Source organism: Sorex fumeus, unplaced genomic scaffold, assembly GCF_029834395.1.
Source record: "Sorex fumeus unplaced genomic scaffold, SorFum_2.1 ptg000018l, whole genome shotgun sequence".
NCBI lineage: Eukaryota > Metazoa > Chordata > Mammalia > Eulipotyphla > Soricidae > Sorex > Sorex fumeus.
Window position 1 is genome coordinate 21801874 of NW_026606075.1, and position 23834 is coordinate 21825707.

The 23834-nt window shown below is 41.3% G+C and overlaps 1 protein-coding gene across 1 annotated transcript in view; it reads right to left on the bottom strand.

The window, feature by feature from the left end:
* Nucleotides 1-23834, bottom strand: part of THBS4 (thrombospondin 4) — a 49183-nt gene that overhangs the window by 14748 nt on the left and 10601 nt on the right. The window contains exons 3-10 of the mRNA XM_056112540.1: nt 14572-14816; nt 10632-10740; nt 10004-10086; nt 9644-9695; nt 9233-9435; nt 6942-7079; nt 4642-4710; nt 2268-2420 (exon numbers count right to left, since the gene is read on the bottom strand). Coding sequence (XP_055968515.1) covers nt 2268-2420; nt 4642-4710; nt 6942-7079; nt 9233-9435; nt 9644-9695; nt 10004-10086; nt 10632-10740; nt 14572-14816 — 1052 coding nt within the window. The remainder of the gene's footprint in view (nt 1-2267; nt 2421-4641; nt 4711-6941; nt 7080-9232; nt 9436-9643; nt 9696-10003; nt 10087-10631; nt 10741-14571; nt 14817-23834) is intronic.

Genomic DNA, 23834 nt, shown 5'->3' on the forward strand with positions numbered 1-23834 from the left:
GAGCCTGGGTGTTTGATGTGCAAGGCAGGCGCCCTACCCACTGTATTATCAATCTAGGCCCTCAATTGTACTTGTCTACCAAACGGGTTCAGGAATCAACAGCTTAAGGTCTCTGTGCTGGGACTCAGACTCAAGTCTGTCTCAATCCAATATATTTTCCTGTCCTTTCTATTTGCTTAATAAGCACTTTTGAGCTCTTCTCCAGATTGCTCAAGCCTAAGGAGTGATGGACAAAACAAAGAGAAAGGAAACTTGTCAGTAAGTGGTATTCTGGGTGTGAGGTGGTAGGTGGAGCTCTGCCAAGCAGCAGAAGGAGCATGGGGGAAGGGAAGGCCTGGAAACCAGAAGGGGGGGGAGCTGACCTGTGAAAAGCATAAAATGAGAGAGGGAGAAAGTGTCTGAGGAGCAGTCAGGGGAAGAGAAACATCATGTGACTGGTCTACATCATGGAAATAAGGTGATTTAAGACCCGTAACTTCCTCAGCAGCAGTCTGCCTATTCTCTGTCATCTGTACTCATCTGCAACTGGAGACTTCTGGGCAGGATTCCGAAGACCTCTCTCCCCCCAAGAACTACCTCATTTCCACTTAATTGCTTCAGCAAGGCCTTCAGAAGGTCTGGCAATCTCAGTTATGGGTACTGTCCTTGGCTCATTTTAATGAAGAAAAAATTTCCTCTAGGAACAAATACATTTTTAATGAGCCAGTTTTCTGGAAGATTAAATTATTTCAGTAGTCATACCAAGTGTATTAATCCTGTCCCATCTGTCGTTGTGCCTTATTACAAATTCAAAAACATATGAAGAGTCCATTCACCCACTATCTCACAGAAGTCATCAATTTGTTCTCAGAAAATAAAGATTTAAACACAGGTATGTACTAGCTTCTAAGTGGCAGTCAACATGCCTAGCCATTGGGATTAGGGGAGTGGCCAGTCTCCCCTCACTCTAAGTTCCTTCTGCAGGACTTTCTTGTGGTGTTGTGGGGAAGGATGTCATTATATCAATTTCTTTCACTTATATTTTATTCTTCCCACTTTTTGATTTTAAATCTTCTTTGTGATTTGCTTTATCAAAAAAATTTCATGAGTCTAAAGAAAATGAAGCCCAAATTTGAGAAAAAGGATTAGAGAGATATTATAGACGGTAAGGTATGTCAACCCCAGCACTCCATATGGCATCCTGAGTACTGCTACAAGTCACTTCTGAGTACAGAGTCAGGAACAGTCCCTGAGCACTGCTAGGTGTGTCTCCAGAGAACCAAAACGTAAACAAGCAAAATAAAATAAATTCGAGATCTAAGGAAGGTGTGAGTGTGTGTGTGTGTGTGTGTGTGTGTGTGTGTGTGTGTGTGTGTGTGTCTCCCAGAATCTACCTCACCACTCAGAAGCAACAACCATGCATCCAAAGGGCCTGAGGGTTCACCAGGAAGGAAGTGAAAGGAGTTGATACTCAGTGGCCAGAATCCCAAAGGCTTCTGGACCCCAGGATTTGGGAAATTATAAGAGGAACTTGCCTACTTTAGCAAGGACCATGACACATCTCCTGGGCATGAGAGCCAAGTGGAAAAAGATCAGGCACACCTTTCACCCATTCCCCTCACCCCCAGACAGACAGATGACAGACAGACAGATGACAGACACACAGACACACAGACACAGACACACACACACACACACACACACACACACACACACACACACACGCTTCTTGGAAGGCATGGGAAAGTGATCATCCACAAAGCTGTTGCTGAATCTGGGGAAAGGTGGACTTAAGAAATGGCTCCTCAGTACCCTCCCACTCACCTGAGGGTGAAAGAAGTTTCTCTGAGGGTTTACAAGAGCCACTGTGACCCACCTCCTGGAGTATTAGCACAGATCTGGAAACTGCTCCTCTTGAGGGTGAAATGGCAACAGCATGCAGATGTTTACAAGCAGGAAGGCAATTTAGTACATAGAGGAGGTGGGGTGGGGAAGAAGGGGGCGCGGCTTTGCCTTCCTGACAGTCATTTCTTGGGCCTCCCATAGGGCGTGCCCAGAGCTGGAGCCCCGCCCTGAGGTGCCCAATGGGAATGGTGTCTCACCTGGCTGAGAGGTAGCAGAAAGGAGGCACTACACCCTGCTCACAGCTCCTATTCCTGTTAGGCTGCCCGTTTAAGTGGTTAACATGTTTTTCTTTTTAAGGACCCTGACCATGAAGCAGGCAGACACTGGAGGAAGAGGAGCTTCCAAGGCAACAGGGAAGAACGACAAGGGGACATGCCACTCACCACGCAGGTTACGTCGCCATGCCTCTCTTCGATGCACTGTGCGTTCACGCTGCAGGGATTCAGTTCTGGATTTCTGCAGTTTCTTTCACTCTTGCAGCCCCTGGTCTGGTCTCCAGTGTATCCTGGTTTGCAGGGTCCACAGCGATAGGATCCCTGCAAGCAGCAGAGAGGAGATGAGCCAAGGGCTGGCTCTGAGAGCAAAGACTCTAAGACCAGGTTTTGGTTTTTGTTTTGGGGCCATACCTGGGGGATGGGGTGTGGGTTCAAGGGTTTATTCCAGGACTGTGTTTAATTTTATACATGCTCATGATGTTGGGATGAAATGAGATTTATCCTGGGTGCCGGTGTGAGTGTGGGTGACACCACCATGAGGCCGGAAGCCGTGGCCAGCCCTCCAGACACAAAGGAGAGAACTACAGGCCCAAGAAGCAGCACGGTGAGCTAGCGTCACTTGTCCTGCCTGCTCTGCTGTGGAGAGCAGAGGAGGAAGGGCGGAAGTGCCAGTGGAGTTCCCAGAGGTAGAGAATGGGGGTTCCTTACTCTGGCGACAGGGCGGTGGTTTGATTAAAAGTTAGAAGGTAAAAATAATAACAGCTGAGGACAAAGGTATAGGTGCCCAGAGAAATGTCATCTTTGCACCGAGTATCCTGATGCGGCAGCTGCTGGGAGGCAGCCTGGCAGGGGGGCTGGAATGACCTGCTGTGTATGGACATCCATGCACAGTACAAGGCTGAAGGAGTCATTTTCATCCCAGAACACTCTCCCAATGTGCCACGTCCCAAGGACGAACTTCAGTCATCTTTTTTCCCCATCTATCTGCTTTGCAGAACTGCTACATTTCACCAGTTTTCTTCACTGCTTCTTATGTTCACCTTTCCAGGCAGTTACACTACCCGCTTTCTCCTTCCTGGATGACAGTAGCTAATTACTTCGATTCCCGTGTCTCCCACATCTATTGCTGCAGAATAGCTTTGGTCTGGTAAAAAAGGTGTAGGGAAAGCAATACCCCGGCCTATTTCTAGGCAGCAGAGAACAGCGGGCAAGAACACAAACAGGCTCTACCTAGAAATTCTAGGAGAGGCGTGTGTTTGACCGACCTTAGCCCAAATTGCTAAACCTCTGTTAAATTGCTTAACCTCATTTTCTTCACCTGTAAACTGGGGATAATAATTATGCATTCTGATATTTATGAAATGCTTTTACATGTAAGGTAACAGGGAGCCTAGAGCATAGATGACTTTCCAGGGGACAATCAGTTAAGTTAGAATGGTCAGACATGGAAGCAGTAATTCTTTTTCTTTCTTGGTAATCTACTGTGCTACCTCTGTCATTCCGGAGACAGCTGACAAGAACTTTCAGATATAGAACTCTTATTTGAATGTTTAAATTTGGTGAGTGCTAAGGATTTTAATTTAATGCCAATGATTCTTGAAAAGTGGTTTTTTTTTTTTTTTTTGCCTTTTGGGTCACACCCGGCAATGCACAGGTGATACTCCTGGTTTTACACTCAGGACTTACTCCTGGCGGTACTCAGGGGACCATATGGGCATATGGGATGCTGGGAATCGAACCTGGGTCGGCCACTTGCAAGGCAAACACCCTACCTGCTGTACTATTGCTCCAGACCTGATTCTTGAAAAGTTTTATAAAAATAACAATAATCTTTCGGGGTTACCAGTAAAATGAATATTTGAAATACTGACCTGTTAATTAAAACAAAGCAGTGATTTACATTTTAAAAATTGCTATAAGATTTTATTCAAGAACTATTTATCTAGGAGCTTAACACTTAGGCTTTGATAGAAGCCAAAGAACAGGTTTGGCCCTTAAAGAGTCTCAAACTAAAATTTACTTATAAAATCACTCTTATAGTGGACTCTGAACTATGTAGGAACTGGTTGTATGAACTCCCTATGCAGTGGAAAAGCCACAGAGAACTTTACAATTACTGCAAACTTAAAATTCTGCTAGCTTGCTCTTGATAGGAAGCCTTACTGATAAGAATAAATTAACATATTATTTATATTATGTATAGTAGTATGTTATTTTTAAAGTAAGGTAAGCTAGAGAAAAAAATCCTGAGAAAATGAGTTTGTTTACAACCTTGTACTATGTTTATCAATACCAGTAAGTTTAAATTTTCTATTTACAGGAACGTTTGAACACAAGTGGGTCATTGCAGTTCAAACCCATATTGTTAAAAAAAGCAATTGTATATTTAAAACCCTTTCTGCATAAATTTTTGTCTCCATCCTGTCAATCAAAGACATTATGTCCATAGGTTCTACATATGTTTTGGGCTATGGTCTATAAACATATACTTGATGGAATAACAGGTCTTCTTTGATAACAACAGTCATGAAAAACCACTTACCAAAGTGTTAATACAGATAGAATTTAGAACACATGCTCCATTTCGACACTCATCAATATCAGTGCAGACCTGCAGCAGAAAAGTTTAAGGAGACTATGTTTAAATAGAAATGTGTTGCATTACAAAAAAAAGAAAAGAAAAAGAAATGGTGGCACATTTCCCTTTTTGGGGGTAGGAATATATTTTTGTGTGCATTGAAGATAAAGAATTTCAGGGAGAGAAACAATCAGAATATCATTTTACTTCTCCTTTCTTTTTATTTTGTTGTTTTTGGCCACACCTGGCAATACTCAGGGGTTACTCCTGGCTCTGTACTTAGGCATGACTCCTGGAAGTGCTTGGGGGACCAAATGAGATGACTAGAATAGAACCTGGGTTTGCATCATGCAGAGAAAGTGCCCACCCACTGTACTATCTCTCCAGCCCCCTCAGAGGACCATTTTAACCATTTTCCTTTGCTTATACAAGTCTGTATCAAACTAATTTCAAGGAACAGTTATCTACCCAGCATTTAAATTTGTTCAGTAAAGACAACTTGTTTCAATGAACCCGTTGCGCACCTTTAAAGTCAGAAAATCTTCTTTATCCTGCTGAATGCTATCTTTTATCAATTCTGGAAATTTCTCAGGTTCCTTTGACTCCTATTCTTTGGAGTTACAATTAAGAAATATTCAGCTTTTCCATTCATCTATTCTTTTATTTCTGACTCTATACATTCACTCACATTTTTTATATCTGTGTTTCTGTGTCTATTCTGAGTGATTTCCTTAGGTCTAGTTGCAAATACATGAATTTCCTTTAGCTGTTTTTCTAATCTATTGAGTTTCTGATACCAACTGAATCAGTCATATTGGGCATTTTGCTAGCTTGTTGTTTCCCCCTGATTCTTTAATCAGGACATATGTTATATTTCCTATGGTAGCTTCTTCATATAAACTGCTATTTTTGTTTGTAAGCATATCCACATGAACCCTACTTTTGTTAGTGGGTTTAAGGGGCCAAATTCACACAAAGATATGGCTTTGACATATTAAAGTCCTGGGGCTTTACTGCCAAGGGATCCTTTTTATGTTAACTTTTTTTTGTTTGTTTAGTCTTAGGGCCACATCTGATGATGCTCAGGGCTCTGCACTCAGAAATCACTCCTGCATGATTCTGGGGGTCATCTGGGTTACACCCCCAGTGAAATCTTAGTCATCCTGATGACTTTTTCCCCTCACAAGCTGATGAGTGAGCAAGACAGAGTGAGCCCCCAACTCATTTATTGGTAAGACATTTATAATTTTTTGTTAAAATTGAATATGACTTTATCTTCAGCCAACTATATTGATGGAAACTCACTGAGAAGTGTTCCTTACTGGCTTACACAAAGCTTCTTCTGTTTCATTTTGCCTTGATCCTGGAGACTTTCTTTTTAGAGGAGTGGAAGAAAAACTTTGGGTCATTACTCTAATGGCTTCTTGTCATTCCTAACTGTCTGGCTTGCCTCTTTTTTTTTAGCCTAAAAAATGATGCCCTCTAGAATTCTTTGATAGGCAGCAAGGAAATAATGAACCCATGCCCTTCTTCAAAGCAAATAATTTCCCTAAGGTAGTAAAATGTATTTATAGTCCAACCATTTTTTAAAGGCTGAAAACATCAAAAGGAATTTCATAGTCAGTCAGTTAAATAATGACCAGGATAGAGAAGAACATTTGGAAATAAATGGACACTGTCACAAAGTGCTTGAGTACTTATGGCAATTTATAGCTCATATAAGGAGGGTGGGTTTCCTCAGGGGATTATTTCTACTCTTGATATCCTCTCATCTTTAAAATAGCCTCTGATGGGCAACAAAGACTATAAAAGTGACCTAATTTTTCCAAGCTTTTATTTGTTTCCCTGATTCTCAAAACTTACTCTGCAGGACAAACTATTCAACGGCTCTCCACGAAATAAGCCATAAGCCTGAAATCAAGTCCCATTGGTAGTTCATTCAGTGTTGTGGTGCCAGGGATCAAACCCAAGGTCTTAGACATTTAAGGTATGAGCTCTACCTTCAAGTCACATGCTCAGCCCCTACTGTTCTTCTGGACTTTCAACCAATTAAGCAACATCCTTCCTACTAGACTTTATGAACAGATACACTCAGAAATGAGTTGGAAACTTTCTAATTTTCCCATTAGACACCATGGTATTTCTTCCATATGCCACTGGCTGCTCCAGTAAGTTCAGGTTATACAGAGTGAGGAGATATTTTCCTTTTGGAAAATTTAAGGTAAAAATTAAAAAGAGTAGGAAGAGTTCTAACTTCAACCCACCTGCTTATTTGATTTGGCAAAATTGATTCCAACACCCTGCACCATAGGGCCTGTGAAGCCCACTGGGCAGGCGTCACATCTGAAGCCAGGAGCCAAATTCACACAGCGCACACCTGGGTAGCAGGGATGGTACTTGCACTGGGAAAAAAATGATTAGTTATTAGTCACATGGAGAAAATACTCACAGACTTTCATTCAACTGTTTTCATATCCTTGTTTATTCTCCATTCATTCTTCGGTGGGCAAATGATTAAAAGGAAATAAAGGGTTCCAATTTAATATTTACCCATTAATTATCTGACCCACACAATCTGGGGGTGCCTTTTAGTTGGCTTTGATAGTATCAAGGAATAATGGCAAAACAAGTTGAAAAGCATCCTTGATGTGAACTAGTCTACTTCCCAGTGTAAATTTTCTGATAGTTTAACTTGGTCTTAATATCTACACCCAAACACATAAACATTAATTAAAGCAGTTATATGCACACTGATGATCACCGCAGCTCTTACTATAATAACCAGGATGTGAAAGCAACAGAAAAGTCCAACAACTGATGAATGGATAAGGAAGTTGTGGTACATATACATAATGGAATACTATGCTGTTACTAGAAAAAAATAAAGTCATGCAGTTTGTGGCAATTTAGATGGGACTGGAGAGCATCATGCTGAGTGAAATAAGCCAGAGGCAGAAGGACAAATAAAGGATCATCTTGCTCATCTGTGGAATAAGAGAAACAAACCAAAGGTGTGGACAGTATCAACAATAAACTTCAGAGACTAGAATACAGACCTGAGATTTCCAGGTCCCAAAGAGGAAGGCGGGCAACAAAGAAGAAAAACACAGCATGAAGCAAAACCATAACTGTTAATCAAATAAATAATACGGGCAGGAAATAAAAGGGAAGGAACACTGGACTAGAGTGGGCATAGGGATGGAATCAGGGTGGGTAGGAACTTTGTACAACAATACCAGAAACCCGAGCACTATTGTAACCCTATTACCTAAACTGTAACACAATTATAATAAATTATAATTTATTATATAAATTATAATACAATTGTTTTAATATTTAAAAAATTAAAGAAAAATGTTCGTGAAAGGATAAAGGTTATAGACTGCTTGTTAGCTGGCTGTTAGTTGAGTCCAAAGGTATTACTGAACCAACTACTCAAGTCAGAGCCAAGGCAGTTGTTCCTTCAGGAAGCTGTGACCCATCATGGTCTGTGCCTCTCCATGCCCAATGAAGGCAATGACTGTTCCAGGGCATTTGGAATCCAGGATATTGGTTTTGATCCTTTTTTTCATTCTTGCCACTTCAACTAATGTAAAAAACATGAATACTTCCTGCCCTTTCAGGAGAAGGAAAATTCCAGCTCACAGATAAAAACCAGATGTGGTTCTATGAGATGTGTACAGATGTTTCTCCAATTAAGGGATTACTGGAAATGATTTTTAATTGTTGACTACCTAGGGAGGTAATCAGCCACCTTAAGCCTACAGAAGGTAGGTGTAAGTGTAGGAGTCTGTGTGTGTGTGCGCATGTGTGCGCGTGCGTGCAGTTGCACACGTGTGCAATTGCACACGCATAGGGACTTGTGAGCACACATGTGCTTACCTGCTTGTGCATGTACCTTGTGCTCTCCATTTCTCCTTCCAGCTGTTATCTGGGAAAGGCCACATTCTGGGAGCAGCCTCCCTCCCTCTCATGAATATTGGGGTCCAACTACTGACTGCATAATTCTGGTTTTGAAACTGCCTCTGTCATTCCCCAGTTGGCCAAATAGCTCCTATTTTCTATATGTGCCTTTCTGGTTCTGTCCTGTGGCATTTGTCATTTCTCATTGGTTATGGGGTCTGAACCACTCTTGTTGGATTGAGATTTCCCTCTGCTCCTCTATCAGAAGAAGTCTGAAGACATCAGCTGAAACCCCTGCAATACATCCTTACACAGACCTTCGCCCTTCCAAACTGGCAAAGATCATGGAAAAATCAAAACTCTAATACAGATTGCTTAAGAGAATTGAAAACCCAAGTCTATCACTGTGGCAACCTGAACCAACTGAGAGGAGCCAACACAAAGAACTATTTGAGAGATTGCACACCCCAGTGTCATGCCTCTTTCCTCATAGTGCCTTACAGTCTCTACGGATTTGCGGGGGAAGTAATTTTCATGGAGTCTGGAGGACTCCCCAAGTCATTCCTTAGTCATCCTGCTGGCTTTTTTCCTGCAAGCTGATGAATGAGAAAGATTCTGAGGGAGACCCTGCTCAGTCTAGTTGAATATTTACCTCATCAACATCAGAACAAGTGATTCCATTTCCAGTGTAGCCCTCAGGGCAGGGCCCACACTGAAAACCATCTCTGGTGTTGGTACATCGGACCCCATGGAAACACGAGTTGGAATCACATCGGCGTACATTGGGAGCTGGGGGTGAAGGAGGTCCCGGGGGCACCACGGTGTTTGGCGTTGGAGACTGAAAGCTGAGAGGACCTAAGAGAAAACCATGTAAGCCACAGGTTTATTCCCCGCCAAGAAAACATACCTGATTCCAAATGAAATCTTTTTTTCTCAGTGAATGCCCTTCTTCTTACTCTGTGTCTAATCTCCAGAAACCCCAGCTAAAGCCACTACCCCCTCTGCCCTTCAGCAGTCTGCACTGCTTGTCCATCTCAGAGTCAGTTGCTAGAAAAGCACTTACCGCAAGCCTGGCATTCAGCGACAGTGTTTCGCAAAAATGATGTTTCCTTGACCTTTAGAAAAGGGAAGGGGGGGGAAGAAAAGGAGTTTCTGAATATATAATCCAGGAATGAAAGAATCCATGGGTAGCAATCTGGTAAACGCTTATTAAAGGAGTGCTGCAATAGTACTCAGTGCTTTGGTGAATGTGTGTCTGTCACGGCTTGTCGCCATTTCCAGAGTCCTTCTGGCAGAGCCCTGGTGGGGGCTGCGCTGAGCAGCTGAGGCACCTCCCTGCCTCTGCAGGCTGCCCACTTTGCTAGTTCTGGCTGAGAAGTTCTCTGATAGGCTGGGCATCCTGATACCATGTCCTGGTGGTTACCTGCTGTCTTAGGAGATCCTTCACCTCACCCAGCAGCTGGTTCAGTTGTGTCATTTGCCCCAAGAACTGTCGATTAAAGTCTCCTGGAGAAAGAATAAAGATAAGGCACATTTAGCCAGGGACTACTAAGTCAGGGATGAAGGTAGCAAGGTACATCCAACAGCACTTGGAGAACTATGCAGTGCCGGGAATCAAACCTCAGCCTCCCATATGTAAAGCATGTACATTAGCCTGTGAGTCATCTCTCTCCCCAACTCAGTGACTGTTATTGTTAGAGTGACTCCAAACAAACAATTCTTAAAAATATACATTCCCATGGGAATTTGAGTTGGGGCCACTGAGTTAATTAAAAACCAAAAGATAATGAGACTACTAACCAGTTAGTCCAAATTCCTATCCATTATAAAAACAGAAATGCACTTAGATATGTTCTTTATGAAAAAATAAGTAAAAGTGCAACCAACCAAAAGATTCCTTGCCCTGAGTTGGGGCACTTGAGCCTGATTCTTAGAGATGCACTGGGACATGCTGCCCTGCCAAAGGCTCCCTTTGGTGACAAGACCTAGCCCACTCAGGGGCCGGAAGGTTTGTGTGATGAGGTGGGGAGAAATGGTGCCACAGTCCTCACCAGTGCTCATGGCTGCCTGGGGCTCACTCTGCTGAAGAAAGCAGTCTTGCAGGCTGGCGACCTGGATCAGTGAGCCTCTCACCACCAGCTTCAGCTCTTCCAGGAAGTCCTGGAAGAAACCACAGTCATACCACACGTTGCTGACACCAAGCGAGAGCCAACACAGAGTTTTCACAATGGCACGGTCCTGTATTCTTGGACCCAGAGGTTTTTACATAATTTTGTGGGTATGCATTTTTCCAAAAGCTGGCAAATCAGTCTTTCAACAGGAGCAAATCTGCAAGTAGCCAGGAGTCTAGAAAAATGCTGACATTCAACCTGGTCTGAGAACTAATCGCCATGGCTCTCAGAAGAAGCTGGTTTTCTTCTTCCTAAATGAGAGACTTTTGTGGCAGGGAATTCGAACATTGTTTAGAATTTGAATTTGTTTTTAACTTTAAGCATGTAATAAGCAAGATACATAGCCCTATTAATTCATTAGCATTATTTATTGCTTCCCAAGTGGTGTTCACGAGGCCCTAGAGATTCGCAGCAAACCAGACTGGAGGTTCTATGCAAGAACCAGAGGATACAATGCTGCTCAGTGGACTAGAGACCTCCAGGGCTAAATGGAGATGCTTGGAGGGAACTTGTGGTGCAGACATCAATCTTTCGTTGTATTATCTCCTCTGTATTGTCTTGTCTGTATTATCTGTATTGTCTTCCAACCCCCAGATTATAATTTTAAGCAATTTTAATACTGTTTATAGAATGTCTTGACTCTTGCTTTTATAAGGTCACTGATTTTCTTGGGATATGGGAATAAATAGATGGTACATTCTATAATTATAAAGTATTTGATAATTTATTTTCACAATACTGATTGATAGTAATCATTCGTCATTAGTCATAATCTTAATTTCCTTACCCCTTTATTTTGTCATTTTTACTGATATTCCTCATTAAATACAAAACAGTCCACGTTATTCCTCCTTTCAGAAGTGAGCATGCTATGAGGTCTAGCTGAGTTAAGGTGTACAAAATCTGTACTAGATAGCAGGGATAACGTTAGAGACTAGATTACAATCACTAACAGGGCCATTAATATTTTCAACCACCACAGAATCCTTACTACGTAGAAAGTGTCCCTTTGTTGATTAGTTGCCTGATTTAATAAGTAGGTGACTAAGACAGAGGGCTGTGGTCCATCCTGATAGTCTAAGGAGGTCCAGTTTAAAAATAATTAGTGTTTATTTATTTTTTGCACATGTACCAATAATATCACTTTATGTGTGCAGAGCTGCTACACCACGCCCAGTACCAGAGTGCCAAAATCACTCCACCATCTCCTTCCCTTAGCATCCTCAGGTCACAATTCACTTGACCTTATCTCAGTATTTGTTTCCACCAAGCAATTACAACCTTGGAGAAAATTCCAAAGCATAGAGTTTCTCACCAGCTTGTCCTAGATGACTTCAAATAGGTTAAGAATGAATTTATTTGGTAGCAGACCTGAATTTCAGACTTGATGACCTAATTTCTGATTGTATTCTGATGACTTGGGCTACTCTGGAGATTCAGAAATAAAGTTTAACATGTTTACATATTTATTGATTCATTCTCTATAAATTTCCACTACCTACACATACAAATATATGCCAAGATAACAAAAAGCAAACAAAAAAAGCACTCTGAGAATTTAATTTGCTTGGAATTCCTACTTAAAAGTACTGCTTCTGCTTGGAGCAGAAAAGTAAACGGACTATGCATTAATCCACGCCATCATACCTGCCCGGAGGGGAAAGGGTGTTACTCCCCTCCACCCTCCCCTCTCTGGAAAGAAAGATGGCGGCCGCATGGGAGCCTTGTGGACAGCAGGTATGAACCGGGGGTTGTGGGGGTGACTAAAACCTCATGGGAAGGGGGCGTTCCGGCCTGTTCCTCACGCCCTACCGAGGTCACCAGTTGCCCCCCACGAGCGGCTCTCTGGCACGGCCATGACTCCAGAGCACAGAAACCAATCTCTTAATTATCTGACTTTCAGTAGAAATATTTCCAGGGTTAATAAGTAAAATAGCAGAAATCCAAAACCATGCGGCCGCTATTGCGGCCGCGCAACAACATTTAATTCTTGAACCCAGCTGTAGAAAGCAAATCATTTCACAATGCTTTTTCAGCATGCCTGATTTGGGGGGGGGGTCATAAACTCTAAATAATAATGGTGCATCTTTTATCGAAACAACGAATCTAGTCAAAGTAGATAGCGTTAACTAGAATTCATCTGCCTCACAGGCATTGGGAGGGGTGGGAGGTGGGGTTTTATTGGGGTTCTTCGTGGTAAAAAATAAGTATTGGTAAAGGGAAATGTGTTTGATATTTGCATGACTGAGACCTAAACCTGAAAGCTTTGCAACTTTTCCCACAGTGATTCAATAAATAAATAAATTATTAAAAAAAACTAGAAATTGAAAAAAAAAAGTACTCCTTCTTCTGAAGCACAAAATTCAACTATTAGGTTCACTGTTTTTATGTTATTATCTGAAACTGCTTAGCATTTCTATGCGTAATGGAAATGATCACTAACACTCTGTTTCCACACAAAGGACTCAGAGCAGCTTGTAACAAAATCACATATAATAAAATATAATTGGAAAGTAAGGATTGCAACATCAAAGACAGCAATGTTAGAGACCACAACAGATGAACATTGTTACCAATGTTGACACTGGCTTCCAAATCAGATAAAATCCAGGAACTATGACCAGTTATAGTTATAGGAAAGGAAAAAGAATATTAGTTCTCCAAAGGAAAAAAAAGGCTTTTCCTAGGAAAAAGCTTTAAAATAAATGTCTCAATTTCTGTAGTATTTGAAAATGGTACAGTAATAAAACCATACCATCTATATGGCATAAAATAGAAAAGGGAACTGATGGACTTTTTTTTTTTGGCTTTTTGGGTCACACCCAGTGATACACAGGGGTTACGCCTGGCTATGCACTCAGGAATTACTCCTGGCTCGAGAAACCATATGGGATGCCAGGAATCGAACCGGGGTCAGCTATGTGCAAGGCAAATGCCGTCCCCACTATACTACTGCTCTAGCCCACTGACAGGTTTTTTCGTCATTAGCGTTTGGGCCATACCAGGCAGTTCTCAGGCATTATTTCTGGCTCTGCACTCAGAGATCACCCCTGGTGGGCTTAAAGGGCTATATGGGATGCCTAGGATTGAATCTGGGTTGTCCATTCTGCAAGGCCCTTACCCTACCCACTGTACTATCACTCCAGTCCAGGATTTTTAAAGTTATAAGGGACTAAATTGGCAATAGGGCCTTCATATTAGGGATGTTCTGATAAGACCTGTGGAAAATTTTATTCCTAGTGCTTGATTTTCCAGTTTCCAAACATTAATTTAAAAACTTTCATTATAATAAAAATAACATTATGAAAGATTAAAAATATATTATCTCTTCCCCAAAGACAGTTTATTTTAATTTTGCTCTCCAACTTTATTCTTATAGCCAAAAAGTCTTCATTTATCATCTAATGCATAAATGCCAAGTTTTGTCTTCTCATTACCATTTATATTTTATATATCTGGATATATTCTGAATGCTGATACTTGAGAAAGAGCATTTTTTAATTAAATCAGGTAAAGTCTTCTGTGGGGATTTTGCTTTTGTGGTGCTGGGGACTGAACCCCATGCATGCAAGGCAATTAACTACTTTACCAATGAGTCATCACATCCCCAGCCACTACCAATATAGGGAAAAACAGTGATGCTTAGGCATCATCCCTACAGATACCATTTTGCCTAGGTTGGGTCTTTTGTTGGAGTTTTACGTTCTACACATGATTGTATTATACAGCCATGGTCTGACTGCCTGTGAGCCCCAGCACCTTTGAGTTTTGAGCTCTGGCATCCTGATTTTTCACTACAGAATGGAGTGTGGATTCCTACCTGTGCTTTCCTTTGAAAAGTCCTTAATTCCAGGGCAGCACCCTGAGAGAGGCCAGAAAAGGATCTAGGGAGGCTGTGGATAGAGTCCACTTGGGTACAGTCCACGTAGAGATCTACAGAACCAGGCCCTCGCTGCAAATTGGTCAGTCTCAGGAGGATGCGATGCCGCCGGCCGTCAGCCAGCTGCAGGTTGTTGAACACCACCAAATGGATCTTCCCATCATTCTTCAGGTAGCGGAGAATGGCTGGAACCAAGCAAAGATCAGTGAATGAGAGCAACAAAGGAAAAGGGGCAGTTCTGTGTGGGAACAGCCTATGGAGTCCTAAGGATGTGTCCTGGGGATGTGGGGGAAATGCAGACCCAGTCAGGAGCATAAATATTCAACATCTTATGAGGCAGACTTTGTTCTTGGCACTAGCAGCCCACTCTCTTGCTGAGGCTGACTTGTGCTTCTGAAGAAATAGTGAGTGGCAAATGTGAAAACACACACACACACACACACACACACACAACCCAACAACCCGACTTCAGATAGAAATGCATACACTGAGTCAGCAGAGCCCGTCCAAAGTCAGATGATAACCAAGTCCTTCAGGGCATGAATTCATTAGCTCTCCAGACACTTACTGAGCACTGCCATGGGGCTGGTGCCACCCTTCGTGACATTAAACACTTCATTTCTACTCATGGCAACCCTGTGAAATTGAAATCAATAAAAATGAGGAAAGTGAAACTCCGAGAAGTGAGGAACTTGCTCAAGGACATAGCAATGGCAGAACTACAATATGAAACCTGGTGTGATTTATTCCATGACTAACAGAATGTTAGGCACGGAAAGACCTGCGTGAGCACAGAGTGAATCAAGTATAAGTCAGCATATTGCTCTTCAGAAAGCCATCCTTAAATTCAACAATACTCTGAGAATTAAAGGTATCCATGGCTGCTAGGAGGGAGGCTCATGACCTTATTTTCTGTTTGCTTTTCCTATGTAGGTAGCTATCTACCCACATACCTTATTAAGCTCACTAAATAAAACTTCATGTCAATTAAAAAAATCTTGGCTTGCCTTGTGTGCTACTATTGTCAAGGATTTACTAAATTCTGAAGTACAATAAAATCTGTTCTTGGAAGGAAAAACTTTTGGAAGGCCATGGGGTGAAAATAAAGACTATTTATTGCTACAAAGACTAAAGTAATTTTCTTTAAGGGCATAGCGAGACTACCAAGAATGCCTTTAGGTACCACCCCTAAACCCAAAGGCATCACCAGGAACAAGGTCAGAAGCTGACAGCAAATTCTGCTGGATAATGGATGTAGTAGAATCCTCTCCGCAGCTCCAAAGGTCAGGGCCAAAGTCTTCAGCTACATCAGTTTAGGACAGTTTAAAATTGGTAGAACTTTTCTGGGGGACAACACAGTGGTGTGTGTAAGAACTTTAAACATATGTATACACACACACATATCCTATACCCAGAAAAGTCACTTCTAGAAATTAAAACCAAGAAAATAATAGTTTTAAATTCATAATGTATGAGTTTCAATGTGTGTTTCAGAATTATTGTAACAAACATTTAAATAAGACAAGTGAAAGGGAGGGCTAACTACTCAAATTCTGGAATAGGTCACTGTCACTGTCACTGTCCTATTGTTCATCGATTTGCTCGAGTGAGCCCAGTAACATCTCCATTGTGACAGTTGTTACTGTGTTTGGCATATCGAATACATCTGGATAGTTAAAATGGTTTACTGTAAAGTTTGGGAATGTGACTTGGTATAGCACTTGCACTGTATGTGTGAAACTCTGGTTCAATTTCTGGGACCACCAAAAACAAACTAAAAAAAATCACCACCGTAAAATTAAATATTGTGGATATGGAGTGTCTGTGTATTAAAACCACAAAACATCACTCTAGTACTATGTTGAATGGATAAAGATTATAAGTCAAGGCACTTTTACTTAAAAATATGTGTACACATGTAATAAACATATAGAAAATTAGAATAAAACATATCAACCCTCTCGGAGAACCCGGCAAGCTACTAAGAGTATCTTGCCCTCATGGCAAAGCCTGGGAAGCTACCCATGACATATTCGATATGCCAAACACAGTAACAAGTCTCACAATGTTACTGGGTCTGCTCGAGCAAATCGATGAATAATGGGAGGACAGTGCTACAGAGCTACAGATATCAATACATTAGTATAACTGGATGATATATTTATTTCCTTTTGCTCATCTTTATTATCTAATCTTTCTATAAAACATGTACATTAAAACATGCACATACTCCCCCAAAACAAAAACATTAATTAAAAAAGATATATGCACATCTATGTTTATTGCAGTGCTTAGTACAATAGATAGGATATCGAAAAAACTCAGATGTTTAACAAAAGATGAATAAATTTTGACATATAATCAATAGAATATCATGCAGCCTTAAGAAAATATGAAATCATGCAGCTCACTGCAACATAGATGAATTTGGAGGACATTGTGTTAAATGAATTAATTCAAAGGGAGATGAACAAATACCATATGATCTCATTCATCTGAGGAATATAGAGGAACTAATCAAGGGAATAGATAATATTGTGCAATCTTTGGCCTTGTATTACAAAACTGTTTACCAAGCAACTGAGGGAGTGGTGGGAAGGAATGAAGATGGGACTAGAGGTGACACAGGGACAGTGATGGAGACTCATGGACACTTTGCTGGTGGTAAGATGCAGTAACTGTGCACCAATACCGTAAGTTTTTTTTTAACACTATAACAATATTATCTAAACCATAGTTAAAATTTAAAGAAAAATAATTCTGTAATACAAAAATGTGAAAAAGAAACGCATGAGACACAGACAGACAGATTGTGCTCCTGTCCATCTGTATGATTTGCGACAAGTGACTCAGACTGTCTTTGCTCAGGAACTTTCCTAGGGGGTGGCATGCCCGCATGGTGCTGTCCCATAACCAGCCAGGAATACTTGCTTATGTTGTTTTAAACCTGAAGGACATGTTGGAAGGCTTTCCTAAATTAGACTAGCTTCATTTCCCCACCCCTGCTCCCTGAGGACCTGTGCCCTTCCATGTCACCATGACCTGAGAGGACCAGTGGTGTTTAGGAGCTGGGAGGGAGATGATGGACTGAGTCCAAGTGCTGATCTGCTCTTCTATGTGGTCACTACCCTACGCTTACTGAGAGAAAAGAATCAGGATCAGGCAAATGACAGAAAAAAACATACTAGCTAGAAAGCCTTTCTCTGAAAGGACAGTATTGTGTTTCCTGAAGGAGAATTCCTCCCTCCCTCTCTCCCTTCCTCTCTTTCTCCCTCTCCCTGAGGTACTCAGGCCTTCCTTCATCATTTATGGAAGCGCTAGGGTGATATAACATGGGTTTCTTGTGTACAACACAGTGCCTTATCTGCTATCTCTCTCTTTCTCTCTCTGATACTAGGGTTTCTAACATTACTATAACCTGGTATGAAGAGAAAGAAACTAGCAGGAAATAGACATATTGACACAAGTAGAAATTATTGAGGTAGATTAAAAATGGAATATAACAGAATTTTGACTGCTTGAATACTGTTGAGAACTTATAATCCTAGCTGCACTGTAGGAAACTAGAGGCATATAGAGTACCCCCAAAGAAGGGGAAATCATACCCAAACATGTTATAATACAGTTTTAAAAAACTTTGACTTTTTTCAGAGAAATTCTGCAAAAAACTGGATTTTCACAGTCCAATAAAAACACCACTCAGACAACCAGGCTTCTATTCAGTCAGAGCCAGGTACACTCAGTGTCTTCTGATTCTCATTAAGGCCATAACCTCTGCTTCATATGGTAACTTTTAAGAGGATACACAAAATGGATTAAATAAAATGCTCCTGGTTTTCCTCCCCAGCCTGAGATTTCTGTGGAATTCAAGGAAACATTTTCCTGGGCATATTGCCTGCTTTTAGCAGACCTTCCAAGGCATGTGGACCATGATTTACTTCTGAGACTGAGAGCTAAGTTTCATTTTGTTAGTAGTATCTAATGGAGTACTTTATATCTAACAGGTGCACATTTAATGTGGTGAATATGAACTTCAGAGAATAATCGGATGATGGCAGTCAAAGTTTCTGACATAAAATTTTAGAGAGTGACAATTCAACACATTGCAGGTAGCAAACTGCACTACTGTGCTCATGCTGTCACTTTAGGAGATTCTGTACTTCCACCTTGACTGACGTGGCAAAGCAATGCCAAGATGACAAATTCTTTTTTTTTTTCTTTTTGGGTCACACTCGGCGTTGCACAGGGGTTACTCCTGGTTTTTGCAGTCAGGAATCACTCCTGGCGGTGCTCGGGGCACCATATGGGATGCTGGGAATCGAACCCAGGTAGGCCGCATGCAAGGCAAACGCCCTACCCACTGTGCTATGGCTCCACCCCAAGATGACAAATTTTAATGCTCCTAGATCTTGTGACAATACCAAGAGGAAAATAAGGAAAAGAAGAATTATGAAAACTTCCATCTCCACAGCATCCTTTAACAGAAAAGTTATCAAGTGCATTGACATTTACCATTTGTCATACTTGAGCTAATAACACTCATTTCTCTTACAGCTTCCTTTTTTTTTTATTGCGCATTCCTTACTTCACTGCTTTTATACTGATTTTTCTCTTCAGAGCAGTTTTGACTAGCCCAGAGGGCAGACAGGCACCTACTTGGGAAACTCAACATTTTCACATGAGCCATTGCAAGGGTGGACCCCACAGGCCTGCAAAGAAAGTTTCCTGACAGGGAGCATCCAGTGTGGGAGAGAATGGACACAGTTCCCTATTCCCTTTCTCTCCTGCCCGTCTTTCTGGGGTCTCAGCTTGTCCTATCTTAGTAACAACCCCCATGCATCACCCCTACCCCAAAACACACACAACACAGAGCAGAGGGAAGAAAAATGCATTAATATGGCAGAGTAAATAAGATAATCATTTCCCCCTCCAGGATGTGTGAGAGCCATTCCCTGTTCCTCAGGGAGGGAGAACCACACCTCGGTCCATCACCACCCTGGGTGTGGACATTCAGGAGGCTCCCAGTACAACTCTTGTTTCTTCAGCTGTGGCACATTCAGTTCTCTTGCATTCCCCCCTCTGAAACAAGCTTGGTGATGTCAGTGGGTTTTGGGGTCTGGCTGATTAGAAAGATTGTAAACTAGTAGAACCTGCTGTCCATTTCTTGTTAATTTTCTACCTATTATAGCATATGAGATCACCAAAACAAACTACTTAATGAATGAAAAAATAAATGAGAGTACTCAAGTGCTCACTCATTTTTTTAATTTTTATTTTATTTTGTTTTTATTTCCGCAAGGCAAAGCCTGGCAAGCAACCCGTGACATATTCGATATGCCAAACACAGTAACAAGTCTCACAATGTTACTGGGCCCGCTCAAGCAAATCGATGAACAACGGGAGGACAGTGACAGTGAGTGTTTTTATTTTGGGTCACATTGGCACTGCTCAGGACCGAAGGGGATGCTGGGAATCAAACCTGAGTCAGGTTCCAGCAAGGCAAACACCTTGCCTCCTGTACTATCTCTCCAGCCCCCACTGTATTGCTTTTAAACCTAGAATCTTATATGTGCAGAGGCAATTTAAGGCAATTTATATTGGTTTATTGATAACAAATACACATTTGTTTCTTTCTAAACTTTGCATTTTTGTGTGCTTGGCCCTCTCGTTGATCGTCGATTTGCTCGAGCGGGCCCAGTAACATCTCCTTTGGAGACTTTGTTGTTACTGTGTCTGGCATATCGAATACTCTCGGTAGCTTGCCGGGCTCTCTGAGAGGGGCGGAGGAATCGAACTCGGGTCAGCCATGTTGGCCGCTTGTAAGGCGAACGCCCTACCCGCTGTCTTATCGCAATTTTTTAAAATTTATCTTGGGTTGAGGGGGTAAATTGGGTCATATCCAGGGGGTTCTCAGGGGCTATTCACAGCTCTGTGCTCAGGAGGGAACCTTGGTGTTGCTCTGAGGACCACATGTGGTACCAGAGACTAAAAGTGTCAGTTGCATCCAAAGCAAACACCTTACCTCCTGTACTTCCTCTATGACCCAATGTTCTTGATACTTTGGAGCCTGATTTTAAGACTAGATTCCCATGCCTGGGTACCAGTCCTACATTAGGCACCATATTGCCCAAACTGAGTAAAGACCACCTCAGAAAATGTCAGGACGTGAAACAGTGAGCCCTCACTAGGAAGAGTGCAAATATTGATGAGGAAAGATTTTTCATAAAGATCTTTTTGAAAAGTGGACCTGGTAGTCAAAAATGTTGTGATGCATCAAATGTTAAAGCAATTAAGCAGTGTGTTAGCTTTAAAAAACCGGAAATGATAATATTTTGTCTGCTCAGCCAAAGGAGTTCTGAGTGGCTGTCCTGGAGACAGCACATTTGGGAAGGTAGTCCGCGGCTTTCTGCTTTACTGAGAAATGACTTCACTCTTTAGCACTTTTAAATATCTGGTGAAAGCCATCACTGTCAAACTTTCTCCTTTTTTTAAAAGTAATTGTACATGGGAAAAAAGACTTCTTGTCATTAATGTTTCTTGTGATGGATATTCTCATTTGCCTCTGCTTATTTATCTTTATGGTCTATATACTAGGCCTTTGTAACGTCAGTGCTTTGGAAATTCATATAAAAGGTAAACATCAAATTGCTTTTTCTCCACGTACTCTGGGTGACTTCAGGTGTGATAGATGTAGTCTGTCTGGTTTGAAAAAAGTAAAGCTTGCAGAGTGCACGCACACATCAAAGAAACCATCTAGTAGAAGAAGCACAGGAATCGTATTAAACCTCTACAGAGGGATCTGTAGTTTATTAAGTTATGGGTGTATACAACTATGTGTACAACATCGTGTACACAACTATGAGGTAGGTACAAAGCCAGTAGGTGCATATGCATGAAATTCCAAGATTTTGTTTGAGGAGAAAGGTGCAAAGCAATTCCTTAAGTATACTTACAGAACTGCTCTAGTTGTGGTTGAGCCATAGAAAGTTAGAAGTAATAGAGCTATAGAATATTATAAACATTATAATATTAGCTTAATATTTCACTAAACAAATCCCTTCAATAACAGTGAAGCCTCTATCAGTGTATTTCTTGTAATAAGAAACGCATTAGTTCACAGAGAAACACATTTCACTTTTGGATGGCTCAACATGGTTCAAATGCAGCACCAATGTGTTTCTTTAAACTTCTACCACTGGCTTCAAATCTGACTCTTCAGAGCTATGGAGAGGTTTGGTTGTATCCCCAATACAAATGACATTCTTCAGATAGTTTAAGGAAATTGTTGCTTCTCTCAAGCTTTTATATGACTCTAGTTCCTTTGACTTTCTGATTTGTGATGTGGCAGAAAGAAAAAGGGGGCCAGTTATGTAAGGGATGTTGTTTAGGTGGTTGCCATAATAACCTGTGATTCAGTGGTGTTTCTGTGAAAAGTGTCCAGGACTAGACCCAGTGTTCTGGATGTGGCCTGGGCAATGATGATATGGTAAGGTTATTACTTAGTTCTCTTAACCTGGAAACATATATGCATTTGAAAAGTCCAAAATTTTGAGGAGTTTTCAAAATTAGTCGTATCAAAGGAGCTGTGCCATTTATTTATTCAGGAAATATCTTTGGGCAATTGCTTCTTATGAAGCATATTCTTCAACGGTGATGAATTTTTATTTATTTACTTTACACTTTTGTGGCGCCAGAGAATGCACCCAGCACCCCACACATTTTAGGCATGTGCTCTACTATTGAGTCCTTGGGTCTTGATTAGTAGTTAATGGTAACTGGAACGCTTAGGTCTCTCACTTACAGTGTTTCAGTAGTATTGTTTTTTATTCCTAGATGTTGAATTTGCATTTATTTTTATTTAATTTCTTCTGATTATAGCTCACTGTGTCAGCCTGGTTGTAAATAATGACAATGGCATTCAAAACGTTATTTTCTCTCTTTCAAGACTGCAAATATGATCAAATCCTGTCTTTACTTCATGCCTTCACTGATATGTTTTGTTTCTTTTTGTGCCACACCCACCGATGTTCAGGTTTTAGTCTTGGTTCTGAACTCAGGAATTACTCAGAAGACCATATGGGGTACTAGGGATTGAAGTTGAGTTGGCCACATGCAAGACAAGTACCCTACCCACTGCTCTATTGCTCTGGCCTCCTCACTGGAATGTCAAATAGATTTGTACCCAACATAGAGCCTTGTCAAAAGCCAGAATCTTTTTGATTACCTTATAAACATTTCTTTAAAAAAACGAAAATGTTTGACATGACTTATTTTCAGTAAGCCCATTTTTCTCCAAATAATCTCAGTTTTTCCCAAGCAATTCCAAAATGCACAAACAATGTTGTAACCTGGGAATTTGCTGTAGAGTTCCTGAAATCTTTTGCATATGACTTTAAAATCAAGTTCTTTCAAGGGAATCTCATAAGAATGTTATGAAAGTTCAAAAGGCAAATGAATGTTGAGCCTTTAGCATGATCCTGGCACATTGAAAAGGCTCCAAAAATACTACCACTTATTATTTGAGTGGTATTATTATTATTGGGGTTATCATTCTAATTTGGGGTAAGATACCTCCCAAGAGTTATTCAGGGAACTTGGAGCCCCTTTGAGAATTGTTGGTCATCTGGGTCATTGGTTCAGAGTTCATCTTAGTTCAGACTCTAGGATGCAGTGCTGTTCAGGTGCTGTTGTGTTGGGGGTCACTCAGGCCCACCAGGCAAAGCTTGGGGACCATGCAGTGCTACAGAAAAAACCAAAGACAGATGTTTTATCTGCAAGGCAACTCCTTTAACCCCATACTATCTCTCTCACTATAATTTTAATTTTTTTTTTGTTTTTGCTTTTTGGGGCACATCCATCAGTGTTCAGGTTCTACTCCTGGCTCTGGGCTCAGGGATCATTTATGCAATGCCAGGGTCAATCTGGGGTCAGTCTATGTGCAAAACAAGCACCTAAACCTTTATACTATCTCTCTGGCCCAATTATAACTTTTAAACCATGCATCTTTCTCAAATTATTTAACGCTCTAGCCCACGGGCTTCAGAACCAGTGCTCTGAACTGCTTGTGATACTTTATCTTTAGGCCTCAGGGCTTGGCTGATTCTCCAAGCATTACTGCAAGTTCCTGGTGCCATAGATATCAAAGGTGGAAGCAGAGGGCAAGTGCAAAATGTTGGAGATTTGTTGTTCCAGTCAGAGTAGAC